This window comes from Heterodontus francisci, chromosome 9, assembly GCF_036365525.1.
Source record: "Heterodontus francisci isolate sHetFra1 chromosome 9, sHetFra1.hap1, whole genome shotgun sequence".
Lineage (NCBI taxonomy): Eukaryota > Metazoa > Chordata > Chondrichthyes > Heterodontiformes > Heterodontidae > Heterodontus > Heterodontus francisci.
The window spans coordinates 76751026-76768336 of record NC_090379.1 but is presented as its reverse complement, the minus strand read 5'-3'; the positions used below and the strand labels follow the sequence as shown (position 1 = coordinate 76768336).

Genomic DNA, 17311 nt, shown 5'->3' with positions numbered 1-17311 from the left:
GTGTCTTCAACTGTGAAGACAGACAAAAAATATTTGTTCATTAAAGCTTGATTGGCACATCCATTTATGTTTACTGAGAGAGGCTGGAGAGAGAGAGACTTCTATCGATTCAAGAAAACATTAGTCTCCTGAGGTGTGTAAGGAAGTTTGTATAATATCTTTGTAAGTTTACGATAAAGTCCTATGGGGCGGTGGGGGGGATGCTGGTGCGGAAATAGCAAAATTGAACTATAAAGAAGGTAGCTTGAGAAAGAAGTGCCTTAATTTGAATATTTGCCCTGATGTGTGTCTTGTATTTTGTTTTTGAAAATATGATCAAAACATAATCGCATTTTAAGACTTCTTCATTGGAGACTTTACATTAGGCATTTTCTGAGCTCTGTCTACTTTAATAAATCAAAATTACCACCAGAATCCAGTAAATGTGACTCAGAAGCTCAGCGCTGACCATGTCTATAATTCTTGCTCCACAGGGGCTGGAAGGAGAGGATGACGGTGCTATTAGCATGCTTTCTGATAATACTGCCAAACTTACGTCAGCTGTCAGGTGGGTATTAACCTGAAAAGGCATTGCAATTGCTACTCTGTATTTTTCAGAATTAATATTTGTAGATGAGCTTTTTAGAAATAGTATGGAGATTGTTTATTGTTAAATATACTACCCTCGCTCCATACATTCAGTTCCAAAATAGATGAAAAATACTGTAAAATTAAGCAAGAATACACTTTTGCCAGACATGTGGACTGTCAGATACATCTTTGTTAGTCTCAGAATAGCTCCAAAGAAAGCAAAGGGGACCATGACTTTGGAGCAGACGGCAGCATGTTCTCCTGGAATCCTGTGACTCTAGGTTAGTTATATGGCCAGTCCGAAGTTGCAGCTTTGCTGTTTTCCATGGAATGCATATTACGAGGGAGATCCAAGTAGAGAGTCTCCTTCCTGGCAATAAAATTATCCTTTTAACCTTTTAGCAAAAATATCAAGAAACTATTGTTATTTTTCAGTAAAATGGCGAAGCATTTCTGAACATAATGTTCTCCTGCCCCCTCCTGTCCCAAACTTACTTTCCTTTGCATGGATGCTTCAGTGCTGCATTTCATACATTATCAAAGGCAAGAAACTAAATTCAGTATCAAATTCTGACATAAATAGGCAGACTGAGGTTTTATGGTGCACATCAAACAATATTGTAGAATAGAGTGTGGTAAATGTGGTTGAAAATCAGATCGAGAGTGTAGTGAATAATCAATTCAGTTTTACGCAATAAAGTAGTTTTTATGTGGGTGATACTCTCATCCATGACATTCTATTTAGTCATGAAAAATATACATGAATCTGTTATTCGGAATAGAATAAATGATCACTTGGAAAAGTAAGCTGACTTGGAATAGAGATGATGTCTAACTATTCCTGTGAAAATCTTTTGGAGGAACTGAGGTGGTAGGTACAGGGGGATTGGTTGACGTACATACTTGACGTTAAAGAAGGTATTTGTGAATTTCTATTTAAGAGGTCACTGGCAGCAGTTAAGTTGTGCATAATTGGAAGCAACCTTGTGGCAAAAATAAGAAATTAATTGGGTGGTAGAGAGCAGACAGTTGGTACGAAAGGGACATTCTCAAATTAGGCAGTGACGAGGGGTGTGCCTTCCCCCAGGAGTCATTGTTAGGACTCTAATTTTTACCGTGGATACAAGTGACCAGGATTGAGAATAGAGAGGGTACATCAAGTCTGCAGATAATAGAAGGTGTAGTGAATTATGAAGTAGAGCATAACATTGCACGAGGATGTGGACAGATTAAGCGAGTGGGCACAACAATGATGGATGCTGTTGAACCTAATAAGTTTTTTAATGTAGTACACTTTGGTTCTAAGAACAGTAGATGGGGCACACATCATTAGTCTATGAGATGACAACAGCAAAAGTTAGCTTGCATATTTTCATGAAAGTTTCCAAGATGGAGACATAATATCCTTAACCCAGACCTTGTGTTCAGCGAGCAGGGTGATTCAGTACTGCATAAGGTCAAATTTTCTCCAACTAAATATTGTGAAGACCGAAACCGTTGTCTTCAATCCCAGCCACAAATTCCATTCCCTAGCCACCAGCTCCATCCCTCTCCCAGGCAATTCTCTGAGATTAAACTAGACTGTTCACAACCTTGGTGTCGTATTGGATCTTGTGATGAGCTTCCAACCGCATATCCGCACCATCACTAAGTCTGCCTATTTCCACCTCTGTAACACTGTCCCACTCCACCCCAGCCTTGGCTCATCTGCTGAAAATGTTACCTCTAGGTTTGATAATTCCAGTGCATTTCTGGCCGGCCTCCCACGTAGCACCCTTTATACACTTGTGGTCATCCTAAACTCTACTGTCCATGTTCTAACTCGTACCAACTCCCGTTCACCCATCACGTCTTGCAGACTCGTGGTTAAGCAGTGCCTCAATTTTTAAATTCTATGGCTTCGCCCCTCCCTTTCTCTGTAATCTCCTCCAGTGCCACAATCCTCGAAGATATCTGCGCTCATCTAAATCTGGTGCTGATTTTAATTGCTCCAGCTTTAGTGGCTGTGCCTTCAGCTACCTGGACTCCAAGTTCTCTTAAAACTACTGCTCCATCTCCAACCTCTATTTCCTCTCCAATGTCCTTGAATGTGTTGTTGCCCATTTTTCCCAGAACTCCAATCAGGTTTCTACCCTGCCTCAGTACTGAAACGGTTCTTACCAAAGTCACAAAGACATTCTATGTGACTGTGACAAAGGTAAACTATACCTCCTCATCCCTTTCGACCTGTCTGCAGCCTTTGACACAGTTGGCAACTCCATTCTCCTCCAAGACCTCTCCACTGTTGTCCAGTTGGGTAGGACTGCAGTCATCTGGTTCCATTCTTATTTAGCCAGAGTATCGCTTGCAATGTCTTCTCTTATTGCTCCCGCATCATTATCTTTGGTATCCCCCAGGTTCTATCCTTGTCCCTATCCTATTTCTCATCTGCATGCTGCCCCTCAGCGATATCATCTGAAAACACAGTGTTAGTTTTCACACATACACTGATGACACCAGCTGTACCTCAGCACCACCTCTCTTGACTGTTGTTAGATTATCAGACTACTTATCCAACATCCAGCACTGGCTGAGAAGAAATTTCCTCCAACTATATATTGGAAAGACTGAAACCATTGTCTTTGGTTCCTGCTCTAAATGCCATTCCTTAGCTACTGACTCTCCCTGGCAACTGTCTTGAGGCTAAACCAGACTGTCCACAGTCTTGATGCCGTATTTGTCCTGGAGATGAGCTTCTGACTACATATCCACGTCATCACTAAGACCGCCTATTTCCACCTTCGTAATATCACCTGACTTTGTCCCTGCTTCAGCTTATCTGCTGCTGAAACCCTCATTCATGTCTTTGTTCCCTCCAGACTTGACTATTGTAATGCACTCCTGGCTAACCTCCCACATTCTACTCTCCGTAAACTTGAGGTCATTCAAAACTCTGATGCCCATGTCCTTGCTCACACAAAGTCCAGTTGACCTTTCACCCCTGTGCTCATTGACCTACGTTGGATCCCGGTCAAGCAATGTCTTGATTTTAAAAATCTCATCCTTGTTTTCAAATCCCTCTGTGGCCTCGCCCCTCTCTGGGCCAGATCTTGTGCTTGCCGGAAGACAGGTTTCGTGGTTGGTAGGGGTGGGGTGGGGGGGGGGGGGGAGGCGGGGACCAGAGAATCGGAGCGGTAACGCCCAACACTGGAATTCTGGGTTCTGATTCTCCCTGAGCCAGCAAAGCTCCGTGGTAACAACCTCTGCTGATCTGCAATGGGACCATACTTTAAATATGTAAAGTACCTTATTGCATTCATTGTAATGCAATTTGCCGCAATCCTACCAGCTGTTCTCAATCTTGTGCTCGATGTGCAGCACTCTCATGACTTCGCTTTCCCGTCCTTGAAAAGCTGGTGCCACCAAGGTGAGAGTCCTCCGTGCCTGCCAGGAATAGGTAAGTTTGGCCTTGCTATCCTTCAGATTTGCTGCGAACTCGCAAGCTGCCACTAAGTTAAATCACTAGAAGTGAGGGGAAGTTGGAACTCTACATCTGTATCTCGATAAGTGGGGGGGGGGGTTGGGGAACGGGGCAACCCTGCAAGTGGATACACTGTCTGGCAGGAGGCACAACTGGGAAACCCTACTGTTGTTGGTGGTGCAGTGCAGTGCAGGCAACTCAAATGATAGTCCGATGGTCATGATGGGTCATACTTATTTAAAGATTGTGCAAGCAACGTCATGCCATGCCATAGAGCTCATGCTGGAATACTGCTGAAACAGGAATTAACACAAATTTCTGCCCAGATAGATGTAATTGACCTTTTGAAGGAACCTGAAGTTGTCAGGAGCATAGAGATGGGTAAGATCCACCCTATTTTCCTGAATCCCCTTGCTGCACTGAGGCATCTCTGCTGGAGGTGGGCCCAGGAGGAAGCTCCCAGATGTGAGCAGCAATAGCCACCAAGGCGCAGAGTAGCCCAGATATGCCAGCGAGTCCATAGGACTCTGATAACATACATCCAGATGTTAGAGCACTAGTGTCAGAGACGACTGCAGATGACCAGAGAGGCCGTCACACAGCTGTGTGCATTGCTGAAAGATGACCTGCAACCAATGGGCTTTGGTGGCCACCTTATGCCTGTGGCCCTCAAAATTACTGTGGCCCCAAACTTCTGTGCCTCTGGATCATTCCAGGGATCCACCAGCGACATGTGTGGGGTCTTTCAATCCGCAGAGCACCGCTACATCAAAGAGGTGACCAGTGCTGTGTTCAGGAGGGCCAGCGACTATGTACACTTCAGAACTGATCCTGAGAGTCAGTCCAAGAGAGCCATTGCATTTGGGGCCATTGCGGGATTCCCATAGGTGCAAGGTGTCATCAACTGCATGCATGTGACCATCAAGGCTCACATGGAACAACCAGTAGCCTTCATGAACAGAATGGGCTTTCATTCCATCAATGTCCAACTAGTGTGCGACCATAGAAACTACTTCCTGCAAGTGTTTGCCCGCTTCCCAGGCGGCTGCCGTGATTTGTTCATACTGCGCCAGACCCAGGTGCCGCTGCTATTCACTCTCCCTGCTCACCTTCAGGGGTGGATTCTTGGGGATAAGGGTTACCCCTTGATGACATGGCTTCTGATGCCAGTGAGGAACCCCCCCAATGATGTTGAAGAGCGCTACAGCGCCTGCCACTGTTCCACCCAAGCCACCATCAAGCAGGCCATTGGTACACTGAGGATGCACTTCCGCTGCCTCAATAGATCTGGTGGTGTCCTACAATATGCAGCAGACAGGGTTGGGCGCATCGTTTAGTCTGCTGCATTTTGCACAACATCACAATACAGAGCGGGGAGGCTTTGCAAGATGAAGAGGTACGGGAGCAGGACACATCCTCCAACGATGAGGACACAGAGGGCACTCAAGAACAAGCATGCATGGAAGCGCAGAGAGTAGTGACGGAGGGCCGACTTGACAAGTAGCGAGCAAGGAAGGCAAGGCAAAGACTAATAATAGAGCGCTTCCAGAATCTCTGAAGTTCAGTAAATATTTCGCAAAGCACAACCCACCATCATGCATGTCGTCTGAAGTCTTCTGCCTCTGTAATGTCTGTCTCTCCAGCATGACTGGCAGAAGGCCAACTGAATCATTGCCCGTGTGACTTCATTCGTGCAGTGTCACATGCATATTGGCATGGCAATGATGTTATTGGTTACGTTGGCAGTACTGTAAGGCTTAAGATGTAATTGAAAGACACATAATCCATGGTAGCTTGAGTTATTCAGACAATAAAAGCTGATAATTGGCAGGACAACACATTTAATTAAAGTACACATCACATATCTGTCTCGTCTGTAAATACCCATATGTGTCAAGGTGTCTTTTTAATATGTTTGCAGATACTCCTTCACGGTGTGATCACTGCGCTGGCAGCTGGACTGGAGGCAGGCTGCTGATCAGGAAGCCCCTTGGCCTCTCCTCCTCCCTCTCGAGGATCGTTGGAGACTCACTGTCTCTGGAGAAGGACCAGGAGCGGGAACGCTCTCTCTGCACCTGGTCCTTCTCACGCCCAGCCACTGCTGAATTGAAGTCAAGGCGCAGGCAAGGGTTTGCAGGTCATGGTGCATCTGTGGAATGTGGCTCTCCATGAAGGTTGCCAACCTCTCGATGGATGAAGCCATGTGCTTGTATGCCTGAGACATGGCAGCAGTCATGTCATGGATGGGCTCCTCCATTGTCTGTTCCAGGCTGCGCATGGCCTCTGGCATCTCCACCAGATGTTGCCTTATCTCTCCCTGCAACTCCAGCATGCCGATACCAAAGGTAGTTCTTCAGCATGGGGTTCAGCATGGGCCTCGGCACCCACAGTCCTCCAACTGTCAGAGGCCTCGCCTGTCTCAGCCTCAGTCAGCTGCTCGGTTGCATGTGTTGTGCACTCAGCAGCTTGTGGCCCCAAATCTAATGCCAATCAGGTACCCATGGAGGTGAGAGTATCTGCGCTGAACGCAGGAGGTCATTGTCCCTGTTCCGACACTGGACCCAGTCTCGTCGGGCTGGTCCACAGCTGCTGTCCTCTGCAATCTCTGTCCAGGCTTGTTTGGTCAGCCAGGGAACTACTTCTTGCCATCTCTGGGGAAAAGTACCTCCTGCCTTTACCTTGCAGCCTGAAGGAGAGTAAGCAGGGAGGCATCACTGAAACATGGGGTCACCCTTGCATGGACCTCTATCATGACCAGAGGGATGCCCAGTGGGGCCACTTGCTGTGTTTAAATTTCTGGCACAGTACAGAACTGTTGCTTCACTGAGCTTCAGTACAATGCAGGGCTGGCAGCCTATTAAAGATGGCACCAGTACCTGCTCCTACATCAGGTGATGCCATTCAATGCCGCCCCCACCAGGTGATTGGGGCAATGACCTCCGTCATTATGGTAAGTGACCAACCGCCGCATAATCCTGGAGGCGCGGCTGCATAGGTTACATGTGGGACAGGCGCCATATTTCACACAGCGGTACTGCATAATCCAGCCCCCAATCTCTGAAATCTCCTCCAGCTTCATAACCTCTGAGGTATCTGTACTCATCTAATTCTGACCCCTTGAGCATCCCCAACTTTAATTTCTCCACCATTGGTAGCTGTGCCTTCAGCTGCCTAAATCCTAAACTCTGGAAATCCTTCCCTAAATCACTCCGACTCTCTACCTCTTTTTTTTTCCCTTAAAGAAGCTCCTTAAAATCTAGCCCTTTGACCAACCTATTCACCATCTGCTCTAATGCCTCCCCGTATGGCTTGGTATATTTTGTTTCACAGTGCTCCTGTAAAGTACCTTGGGATGTTGTATTACATTAAAGATGCTATATATGGTGATCTTTTCCATTATTAATACTTCGCAGAAGATAAAAAAAAGTGGGGGAAATTATTGGTTTCTGACATCATATCCTGAATTGTGTTGTTATATTAGTTATTCTGAATTGCCACTATTAACTATAGATGGAAATTTGAGTACTTTAATTGGCACCTTGGGTTAATCTATGCCAGCATACAACCCATAAATTCCTCCACAGTCTTTGATAGAATGAGAAATTTTAGAAAAGTACTTTTTTTCTAAACATTTCTGCATAGTTTCTATTAAAGAGTTCAGGAAAAATAAAATTCCTTTTTTTTTTCAATGCTTCATTTGCCATTCTGTTGCCAGTCAGAAAAATTAAAATATAACATTTTTGTTCCGTTTTATACTTTGTGTAAGAGACTTGTTCCTCAATTCCAACAGCTCTGCCAGAATTTGAACTATGACCTTTCATCCAACTATCTTTACCAGGAATTGATGAGTGCTGGTCAACAATCAGATTTTTGATTTCATTCTACTGTGCATATAATGCAAATTAGAATCCACTTTGAATCTGCATCCCTGCTTTTATAATGAAGCAATATGAGGAATGCTTACCATAATTATGAAGAAATTACCTGGAAATATACATCTGGGCCATTGTTTACAGCAATTGCATCTCATCTCTTGGTGGAGCAGAATATGAATGATAGATATCTGAAAATTTTAATGTAGATATTAAACAATGCAATAGCAAGATTATAATGTAAATGTGCAGGTGACATCAATATATTAGTGAAAATTACCACAGTACGGGGGGATGTCGAGCAGAAAATTATTAACTAGCAGCCATAATGGTCCAATGACTTAATCATCCTGTACATTCGTAATATATTAAAATCTTTATGTCTGCAAACACATACTCTCTACAAAGCCTTATTTTGTTTTCCCTTCTTTTCTCAGCTTTTTCCATTATAAATTGCTATGTCCACTTTTATGATAGAAAGTGTCTATGTAAACTCATTGTATTGCAACTATATCCTCACGCCAGTGGTGTAAGTGCAACACCTCAGCCTTTACCAGGAGAAACTGCTCTGCTGTAGCCTACTCTTTATTTTTCTGCTTCCTAGGTTATTTCTGCTACTTATCTATAACCAATATACAATCAATGTTTATAGTAAATTAAATACAATGTATTATTTTTAACTGGGAACTGAGTTATGTCTTGCGCACCTTGTTCTATTTATTCCTCATCCTCTAGCTCCGCTTCTTCAGAAGACTACGCTTAGATCTTGACTCCCTGAGAAATTATCCAGTATCTGGCTTTATGAATAAATTCTACCCTTTATTTAATTGTCATTTTCCTCCCCAACCTTATAAACAGCACAATCCACTAACAACAACATTTCACTGACCCAATTTAATTTTTGGTGATTTTGCAAGCTACCAGTAGGAGCAACCTGGTTTATAATTATTCCTTGGTCTCAGAGCAGTGATTGCTGAATTGTTAGTTTGTATACTGGGTGTGTGATATAGTTGTAGTTTTGGGAAATCAGACGACTGTAATCCACTTGCATGCTCTCACTCATTGAGAGTGCAGTGGTTCTTCCTGTTGACCGCACCTAATTCTGGATTTTAGAAAAAGCTATTCATTGCACAAGGTTTGTCTCCGAGCAATCTATCCTGCTCTTCATCAACTTGTTTACGTAAAGGTTACTGCAGTACAAAAAGTAATTAAGCATGTGTGTCTGGTGGACAAAAGACATTTCTGAAACAGATTAAACGTTATATAACTGAAAGGCCTTTTTTTCTTCCTCTCTATCCCCCCTCCTCCCCTCAGCAACCTACAACAACTCCATATACACCTTATTGTGAAAAAATAAATTACCTCATAGACAGCTGAGCGATACATGATAACTATCATCTCTGCATAACCAGATAAGTTGTGAGCAGCAATCCATGAATGAATTATGGCCAGCCTCTTCTTGTGATTGTATTTTCACAAAAACTAATATATTTTGTTTATACGACATAAATTGTATCTTGCCTCCTTTCAGAAGTGCATTGTTACTATATGAAAATTCCAATAAGAAGTTTGAAGTTAACTATTCCAAAAATGTAATATATATGAATTGCTATGGAGTTAGTTTTTAAATTTCTAGATTCAAGATTTGTCTTTTTTTTTAAGTGAAATGTATACTGATAATTTCATATCTATCTCCCTTAAAGTTCTCTCCCTGAACTGCTACAGAAAAAAAGACTAATTGATCTTCATACAAATGTGGCAACAGCTGTTTTGGAGCACATTAAGGTATAATATTTATTGCATGTTCATTTTATAGAAATCTCATCATCAAATCCTTTTGCATTGAATAATGACATTTCTAATTCTGTCCCTACTTGAAATTCTGTCCCTACTAGACCTGTGAGCCTTACTTCGGTTTATAAGAGACAGGATTTATAATCATCTTGAAAAGAATAAGTTCATTAGCGATAGTCAGCACGGGTTTGTGACGGGTAGGTCGTGCCTCACAAACCTTATTGAGTTTTTCGAGAAGGTGACCAAACAGGTGGATGAGGGTAAAGCAGTGGATGTGGTGTATATGGATTTCAGTAAGGCGTTTGATAAGGTTCCCCACGGTAGGCTATTGCAGAAAATACGGAAGTATGGGGTTGAAGGTGATTTGAGCTTTGGATCAGAAATTGGCTAGCTGAAAGAAGACAGAGGGTGGTGGTTGATGGCAAATGTTCATCCTGGAGTTTAGTTATTAGTGGTGTACCGCAAGGATCTGTTTTGGGGCCACTGCTGTTTGTCATTTTTATAAATGACCTGGAAGAGGGTGTAGAAGGGTGGGTTAGTAAATTTGCGGATGACACTAAGGTCGGTGGAGTTGTGGATAGTGCTGAAGGATGTTGTAGGGTACAGAGGGACATAGATAGGCTGCAGAGCTGGGCTGAGAGATGGCAAATGGAGTTTAATGCGGAAAATTGCGAGGTGATTCACTTTGGAAGGAGTAACAGGAATGCAGAGTACTGGGCTAATGGGAAGATTCTTGGTAGTGTAGATGAACAGAGAGATCTTGGTGTCCAGGTGCATAAATCCCTGAAGGTTGCTACCCAGGTTAATAGGGCTGTTAAGAAGGCATATGGTGTGTTAGCTTTTATTAGTAGGGGGATCGAGTTTCGGAGCCACGATGTCATGCTGCAGCTGTACAAAACTCTGGTGAGACCGCACCTGGAGTATTGCGTGCAGTTCTGGTCACCGCATTATAGGAAGGATGTGGAAGCTATGGAAAGGGAGCAGAGGAGATTTACTAGGATGTTGCCTGGTATGGCGGGAAGGTCTTACGAGGAAAGGCTGAGGGACTTGAGGTTGTTTTCGTTGGAGAGGAGGAGGAGAGGTGACTTAATAGAGACATATAAGATAATCAGAGGGTTAGATAGGGTGGATAGTGAGAGTCTTTTTCCTCGGATGGTGATGGCAAACACGAGGGGACATAGCTTTAAGTTGAGGGGTGATAGATATAGGACAGATGTCAGAGGTAGTTTCTTTACTCAGAGTGGTAGGGGCGTGGAACGCCCTGCCTGCAACAGTAGTAGACTCACCAACTTTAAGGGCATTTAAGTGGTCATTGGATAGACATATGGATGAAAATGGAATAGTGTAGGTCAGATGGTTTCACAGGTCGGCGCAACATCGAGGGCCGAAGGGCCTGTACTGCGCTGTAATGTTCTAATTCTAATTCTAAAAAAAAATGTTTCATCAGTTATTAGTTTGCATTACCAGAATGGTCACCATCTCTGGACCTCTGCATCTGAATGGGCCAAAGATTGGATTTTCCATAAATGTTTTACTGTAAAAGTTGATTGAATATTTAAATACACTTCCTTTAATGGATATGCGGTATGTTAAGCAGAAACTGATGACAGTACAGCTTTATGGAAAATTGACAAGCAGGGCGGCTTAGAACATTGTCCTTTCTTCCCAGGTCCTGGTTTTGAATTCAGTTCCGTCTACTGGAATGGAAGTCTTCCTTCTCCAATGACCATCAATGTTATATGTGAAATAAGCTTGTGCAGTCCTAATTTTATTTGTGTTTTTCTGTGTGTAAATTTATTGCACCAAATGGCCCATAATTCAGAACTAAATTGACAAGCTCACCTCAAGAGGCTAGATGGTCAAATGGGGTTGTCACATTGGTGCAATGAATTGAGGTTAACGCACTTAAGGCATTTAATGGAGTCTGAATGCAGGGAACTTTATCTATATCCAATTCGTACAGTAACTTGCATTGAATTGCTCGATGCAGATCCTAGGTGCAAAAAGTAGGAAATGCTCCATTTCCAAAGCTGACACCACAAAAAAACTAATAGAATTGATAAATGGATGATATGAATGAAATAATTACTGTTATTAGTTGTAAATGCTGGTCTTGTAATGGCCAACATATTTGACATTCTTCGAATTCTGGTAATATAAAAGGACATTTTGTCTTCATATTACACTTGTCATATTGGAAAGAAATTTGATCAACTTGAGCTCAATTGTTTTGCGTCTACTTTTTGATGATGTGTAGTTCCTGAATGATTGATTAATACATCTTAATACTTGTAGATATTATTCCTTAATTTCCCCTCCTGTTGTGTTCATTCCATATGTCCCTTTAAAGACCAAGAAAAGAACTAGTAAATCTCACCAGCTGGTATGAGCAAGTCCTGTAATTTTCTGATGGAGCTACAAGGTAACTCCTGTAAAGTGATTAATGCAACTTCAGTCTTTGGAGTACAAACTGTCCCCAGATATTGTCTTGGATCGTTTACTAATCTTTGTGTAAAAGGAAACAAGAAGTAAATCACATTGTTGGGATCTTGACAGTTAATTTGACAGAGAGGATTTGGAAGCATTTTTGGAAATCTGGGAGATTTCTTCCAGTTGTCCGATAAGCAAAACCTTAAGTGTGGAAATATTGGGAAAAACTTTCAATTTTTCTGAAGTTATTCTTCTAAGCAATTAACAACAACAACTTGTATTTATATAGCACCTTTAAAGTAGTAAACCATCCCAAGGCGCTTCACAGGAGTATTATTAAACAAATTTTGACACTGAACCGCACAAGGCAATATTGGGCAGATGGCCAAAAGCTTGGTCAGAGCACTAGGTTTTGAGGACCATCTTAAAGGAGGGAGGAGAGGTAGAGAGGTTTAAGGAGGGAATTCCAGAGCTTAGTGCCTTGGCAGCTGAAGGGACGGCTGCCAATGGTGAAGCAATTAAAATCGGGGGTGCTCACAAGCCAGAATTGGAGGAGCACCGATAACCCAGAGGGTTGTAGGGCCAGAGCAGATTACAAAAATAGGGAGGAGTAAGGCCATGAAGATGTTTAAAAGCAAGAGTGAAAATTTTAAAATCAAGATTTTGCTTAACTGGGAGCCAGTGTAGGTCAAGGAGCATAGAAGTGATGGGTGAACAATACTTTGTGCGAGTTAGAACACAGGCAGCAGAGTTTTGGATGACCTCGCGTTTACAGAGAGTAGAACATGGGAGGTCAGCCAGGAATGAGTTGAAATAATCAAGTCTAGAGGTAACAAAGGCATGAATGAGGGTTTCAGCAGCAACTGAGCTGAGGCAGGGCAAAGTTGGAATATGTTATGGAAGTGAAGATAGGCATTCTTAGTGATGGTGCTATAAAAATCATATGACTTTGAAGACCCTGCTTTGTAACTGTTAAACTGTGATATGAGTGGGCTGTGGAAAGAAAAGTGGCCAGGGGAGGGGTGTCTCATTCTGTTTTGTTGAAGTGTTGAATCCCCCTTTGTCTAACAAGAAAAGGAGTCTGCCTTGTCCTTAATTTTTTATAGGCTGCACGATGCTCCCTTCCCATGGAGTAAAAATAGTAAGTGGATAAAAGAAGGTCTTAATTTTTTCACCGGGGGAGGTGGGTTTCAAGAGAAGGAGAAGAAAATTCAAACAAATAACTGGGTTCTATAATTGAAAGAGAGAAAAAAAAAACTTCAAAATTCTTCCGGTGACTTGCCAATGGTTTATTAGTGTGATATTAAACCATGCAGACTAGGGAAGGTGCATGGTCACATCTCTAATTGATGCATAGTTAGCTGATCTCAACCAGGGCAATAGTGGGAGCAATACCATTGGCTTCAGTTTCCTTGGCTAGCCAGGGGAAAAATAAGCTGGGGTTCCCCCTCCTGATTACTGTTCAGTGATCCTAACAGGAAGGTATACCTGTATGCATCTCTGGTGAAGGTTGCACCTATCTATTAATGAAATACTCTGTTGCTACTCACTGTCCATGCTTCAAATTGCAAATGGCCTTGCGTGAAGTACCGAAGAGCTACCGGTGCCTGCACAGCTGTGTCGCTGTATGTAGTAAAGGAGGGACGATAGCTTGGGGAGGAGTCTCACCACCTTTCTAGACACCTCCACCATCTCTAAATTAAGATCGCTTGCCTGGCATCCAGTACTAGATGAGCAGGAATTTTCTCAACTAAATATTGGGAAGACCAAAGCCATTGTCATCAGTCCCCTCCACAAACTCTGTTCCCTAGCCAACAACTCCATTCCTCTCCCTGGAAACCATCTGAAACTGAACCAGACTGTTTGCAACTTTGGTGTCATATTTGACCCAGAGATGAGCTTTCCAACCACATATCTGTTCCATCACTAAGACTGCCTATTTCCACCTCTGTAACATTGCCTGACTCTACCCTTGCTTCAGCTCATCTGCTACTGCAACCTTCATCCACGTTATCTCTAGACTTGACTATTCCAATACACTCTAGGCTGGTCTCCCACATTGTATCCTCTAACCTTGAGGTCATCCAAAACTCTGCTGTCCATCTCCTAACTCGCACTAAGTCCTGTTCACACATCACCCCTATGCTCATTGTCCTACATTGACTCTCCGTTAAGCAACACCTTGATTTTAAATTTCTTATCCTTGTTTTAAACCCACTCCATGACCTCGCTCATCCCTATCTCTGTAATCTCCTCCATCCCCCAACCCTCCTAGATATTATGCACTCCTCTAATTCTAGCCTCTTGTGTATCCTGCTTTTAATAACGCCACAATTGGTGGCCATATCTTCAGCAGCCTGTGTCCCAAACTCTGGAATTCCCTCCCTAAACCTCTGTGTCTCTACTCTTTCCTCCTTTAAGACAGACCTTAAAACCTTTGGTCATCTGCCCTAATATTTCTTTGTGACTCAGTGTCAAATTTTGTTTTATAATACTCCTGTGATGTTCCTAGGACACTTTATCACATGAAAGGCACTTCATAAATACAAGTTGTTGTTGTTGGGTGGATTACTTTTGACTGTTTCTACAGCTCCTCTTAATCATTTGGATCCTGGGCTGTCTTTGGTAACAAGTCAGTCCAACAAGATGATGTTTGTAAGAAAATTTGTTCCATCATAACCCAAAAAAAATGCAATATCATCTGATATAGTTTAAAGACTTGTGTACAGGCCAGGCTAAACACAATGATCTCCCCGAGTTCCCTGATGAGCACCTGTTTACTTATGTAAGTTGATCTATTCTTAGCTTTTTGGCAACACACTCCCATTCCTTTCCCTCAATTACTTTCCTTTGCTTCTGTCATTTTCTGATATTGCTCTCTATTTCTGAGAAGTGGGAGTCTTTTTTATCTTTCTGAATTCCACTGCTTGAATTTGAATTCCTCTGTACATAGATATGCATTATAGGTTATCTATGCACAGTCACCTCAAAATATTTAAGTGCTCAATTCACAGAAGGGGCTGGTGCAGTTTATTTGGAGCACTATGTCCTTTCACTTCAAATGCCTGTTGTTTGAATCTAGATTTATCTGATAAAATCAAAGCTTGCTTTCTTTGCCAGTTATAAGTATCCTATGTGAAACAATCAAGTTCCATTGAGCCAGAGTCCATAGTACAAAAGTGCACAAAGACTGATGGATTTGAGCAGAGACCAGAGACTTTGTGGGTCTGGGAAATGAAATGTCCAGGTAGAGGAATTCAGGTTGCATTACAGAGGTTGGATTCTAGCTGCAGTTTACTTTGTATGCCCTTGAGTTATGTCTGAGAGTGAGGAAAATTTCAGTTCAGACAGGAATTTAATTAATTTTCTGTAACGTTTCAAGTTAAAACGTTTGGATAGGAATAAAACATTTCACACATCAGTGTTAAATTTGTAGATGCTTTGAAATTTTTGATGGGAGTTACACTTTTGCTTCCAGTTTCCTCGTCTGATCTTTTTTTCTGATGTTTCCCTTTTCTGCAGGCAACAAATACATATTCTGTATTAGAATTTTGTGAGAAAATGTTATTATCTGATTCTGTTGATTAATTTGTACAGCTTCCCTTACAGGCATCGTTATCACACACATTACGGCTAATTTTTGTGTAAAGTTTATCCGGTATGAAATTATTTTCACCTAACTAATAAATATGCCGTGTAGAAATTCTAAAGATGATATTTTTCCTGATAGACTCGAAAGCTGGATGTTTATTTTGAATATGAAGAAAAATTGATGAGCAAGTCCACACTGGACAAATCGTTACTGGATATGATTTCTGATCCCGATGGTAACTATTAAATTTAAAATTAATCTTTAAATCAGATGTAAATACTCATTCCCTCGCATGAATTTCTTAATATCAGCTATGCTGCTATAGGGAGGCAAAAGGAAGCATTTGATAGTGTCAGGCAAGCCCCCCACCTGGTCAAGAATGAGGAAAATTAATTTTGCCACATTGGCATTGATTTTAAACTCTTGATGGTGAAGAAAGAACTTGCTTTAAAAATAATTGGAGACTTTGCCTAGAGAGAGACATTAGCATATCAACAGACTTCAAAGGACAAAGGAGCTATTCCCTGCTCCAGTTTAATTCACAATGGACTTTTGATTACCAAATGTTGAAGCATTCCAGGTTAACAACTAAGATGGTCGAATACACAAACAGACATGGTCAGGCCAGTTTAGTCACATGACAGACTGTTGGAGTTTATTGAATTTAAACTTCCAACAGGGAATTTGAACTCAGAAGGCTGTTAGCTCCTGGTCTCAGAATGCCTCTCTCCTGTCTGCTCTCATCTCGCTCTCACCAGCTTCGGAAACCATTGAAGACATGTGTACCCCAAGAGAGAAAAGTCTCTTACAAGGTTTAAGAAGAGTACTGGGCCCCAACGAAAAGTAAAAGCTGTCTACAATCAAGGACTCTGCGGCGAACTGGAAACACAGGAACAGTAACAAGAAAGCCTCTTTTAGAGACTGCCTCAAACCCCTCCATTTTATTTTTCTTCTCTTTTCTGTTCCTATTTGCATGTGTGTATCGCGTATGCATGCTAGCGAGGGCACGTCGTATATCCGTAGGCGTTAACCGTATTAGAGTTTAAGTTTAAGGTTTAATAAATTTAACTTTTCTTCTTTAAACCTAAAGAAAACCTGGTGTGCTCATTTCTTTGCCTTTATAATTGGAAAGTTGTGAACAAGGATTCACAAAGAAGTAGCTCAAAACACAGTGTGTTTAAAAATTAAACCCTGTTACAATAAGATCTGGTGAAGACTGTAAAAGACCCCTGGACACCTTTCTCACCTGTCGATACAATAGGTCCACACTACCAGGGAGCTCTGGTGCACCTTGTGGAGGCACCCTAAGATGCATTTCTGATATTTTAGCTGATATTGTATTTAAATAATGAAAATATTCTGAAATTATTAACAATAAATGGATATAAAAATGTTTTAAGTATATAATTCAGGAAATTTAAATTTTATTCTGGAGATAGTAAATATGTACTCCTCTTTATTCCGCTCCTACCATTTTGTTCCCTTTCAGGTTCCCTTGTCCCCAGTCCCTCACGTCTTTTGAGAGGGTGGACAAGTAGCCTACATCTTAAGGTGCCTCCATAAGGTGCACCAGAGCTCCCTGGTAGAATGTAC

At 42.1% G+C, this 17311-nt stretch overlaps 1 protein-coding gene across 2 annotated transcripts in view; it reads left to right on the top strand.

Annotated features, from left to right (window-relative positions):
* scfd1 (sec1 family domain containing 1) overlaps positions 1–17311 on the top strand; it is a 209582-nt gene that overhangs the window by 69464 nt on the left and 122807 nt on the right. For both annotated transcript variants that reach the window (XM_068038345.1, XM_068038346.1), the window contains 3 exons: positions 474–547; positions 9606–9687; positions 15857–15953. In XM_068038345.1, coding sequence (XP_067894446.1) covers positions 474–547; positions 9606–9687; positions 15857–15953 — 253 coding nt within the window. The remainder of the gene's footprint in view (positions 1–473; positions 548–9605; positions 9688–15856; positions 15954–17311) is intronic.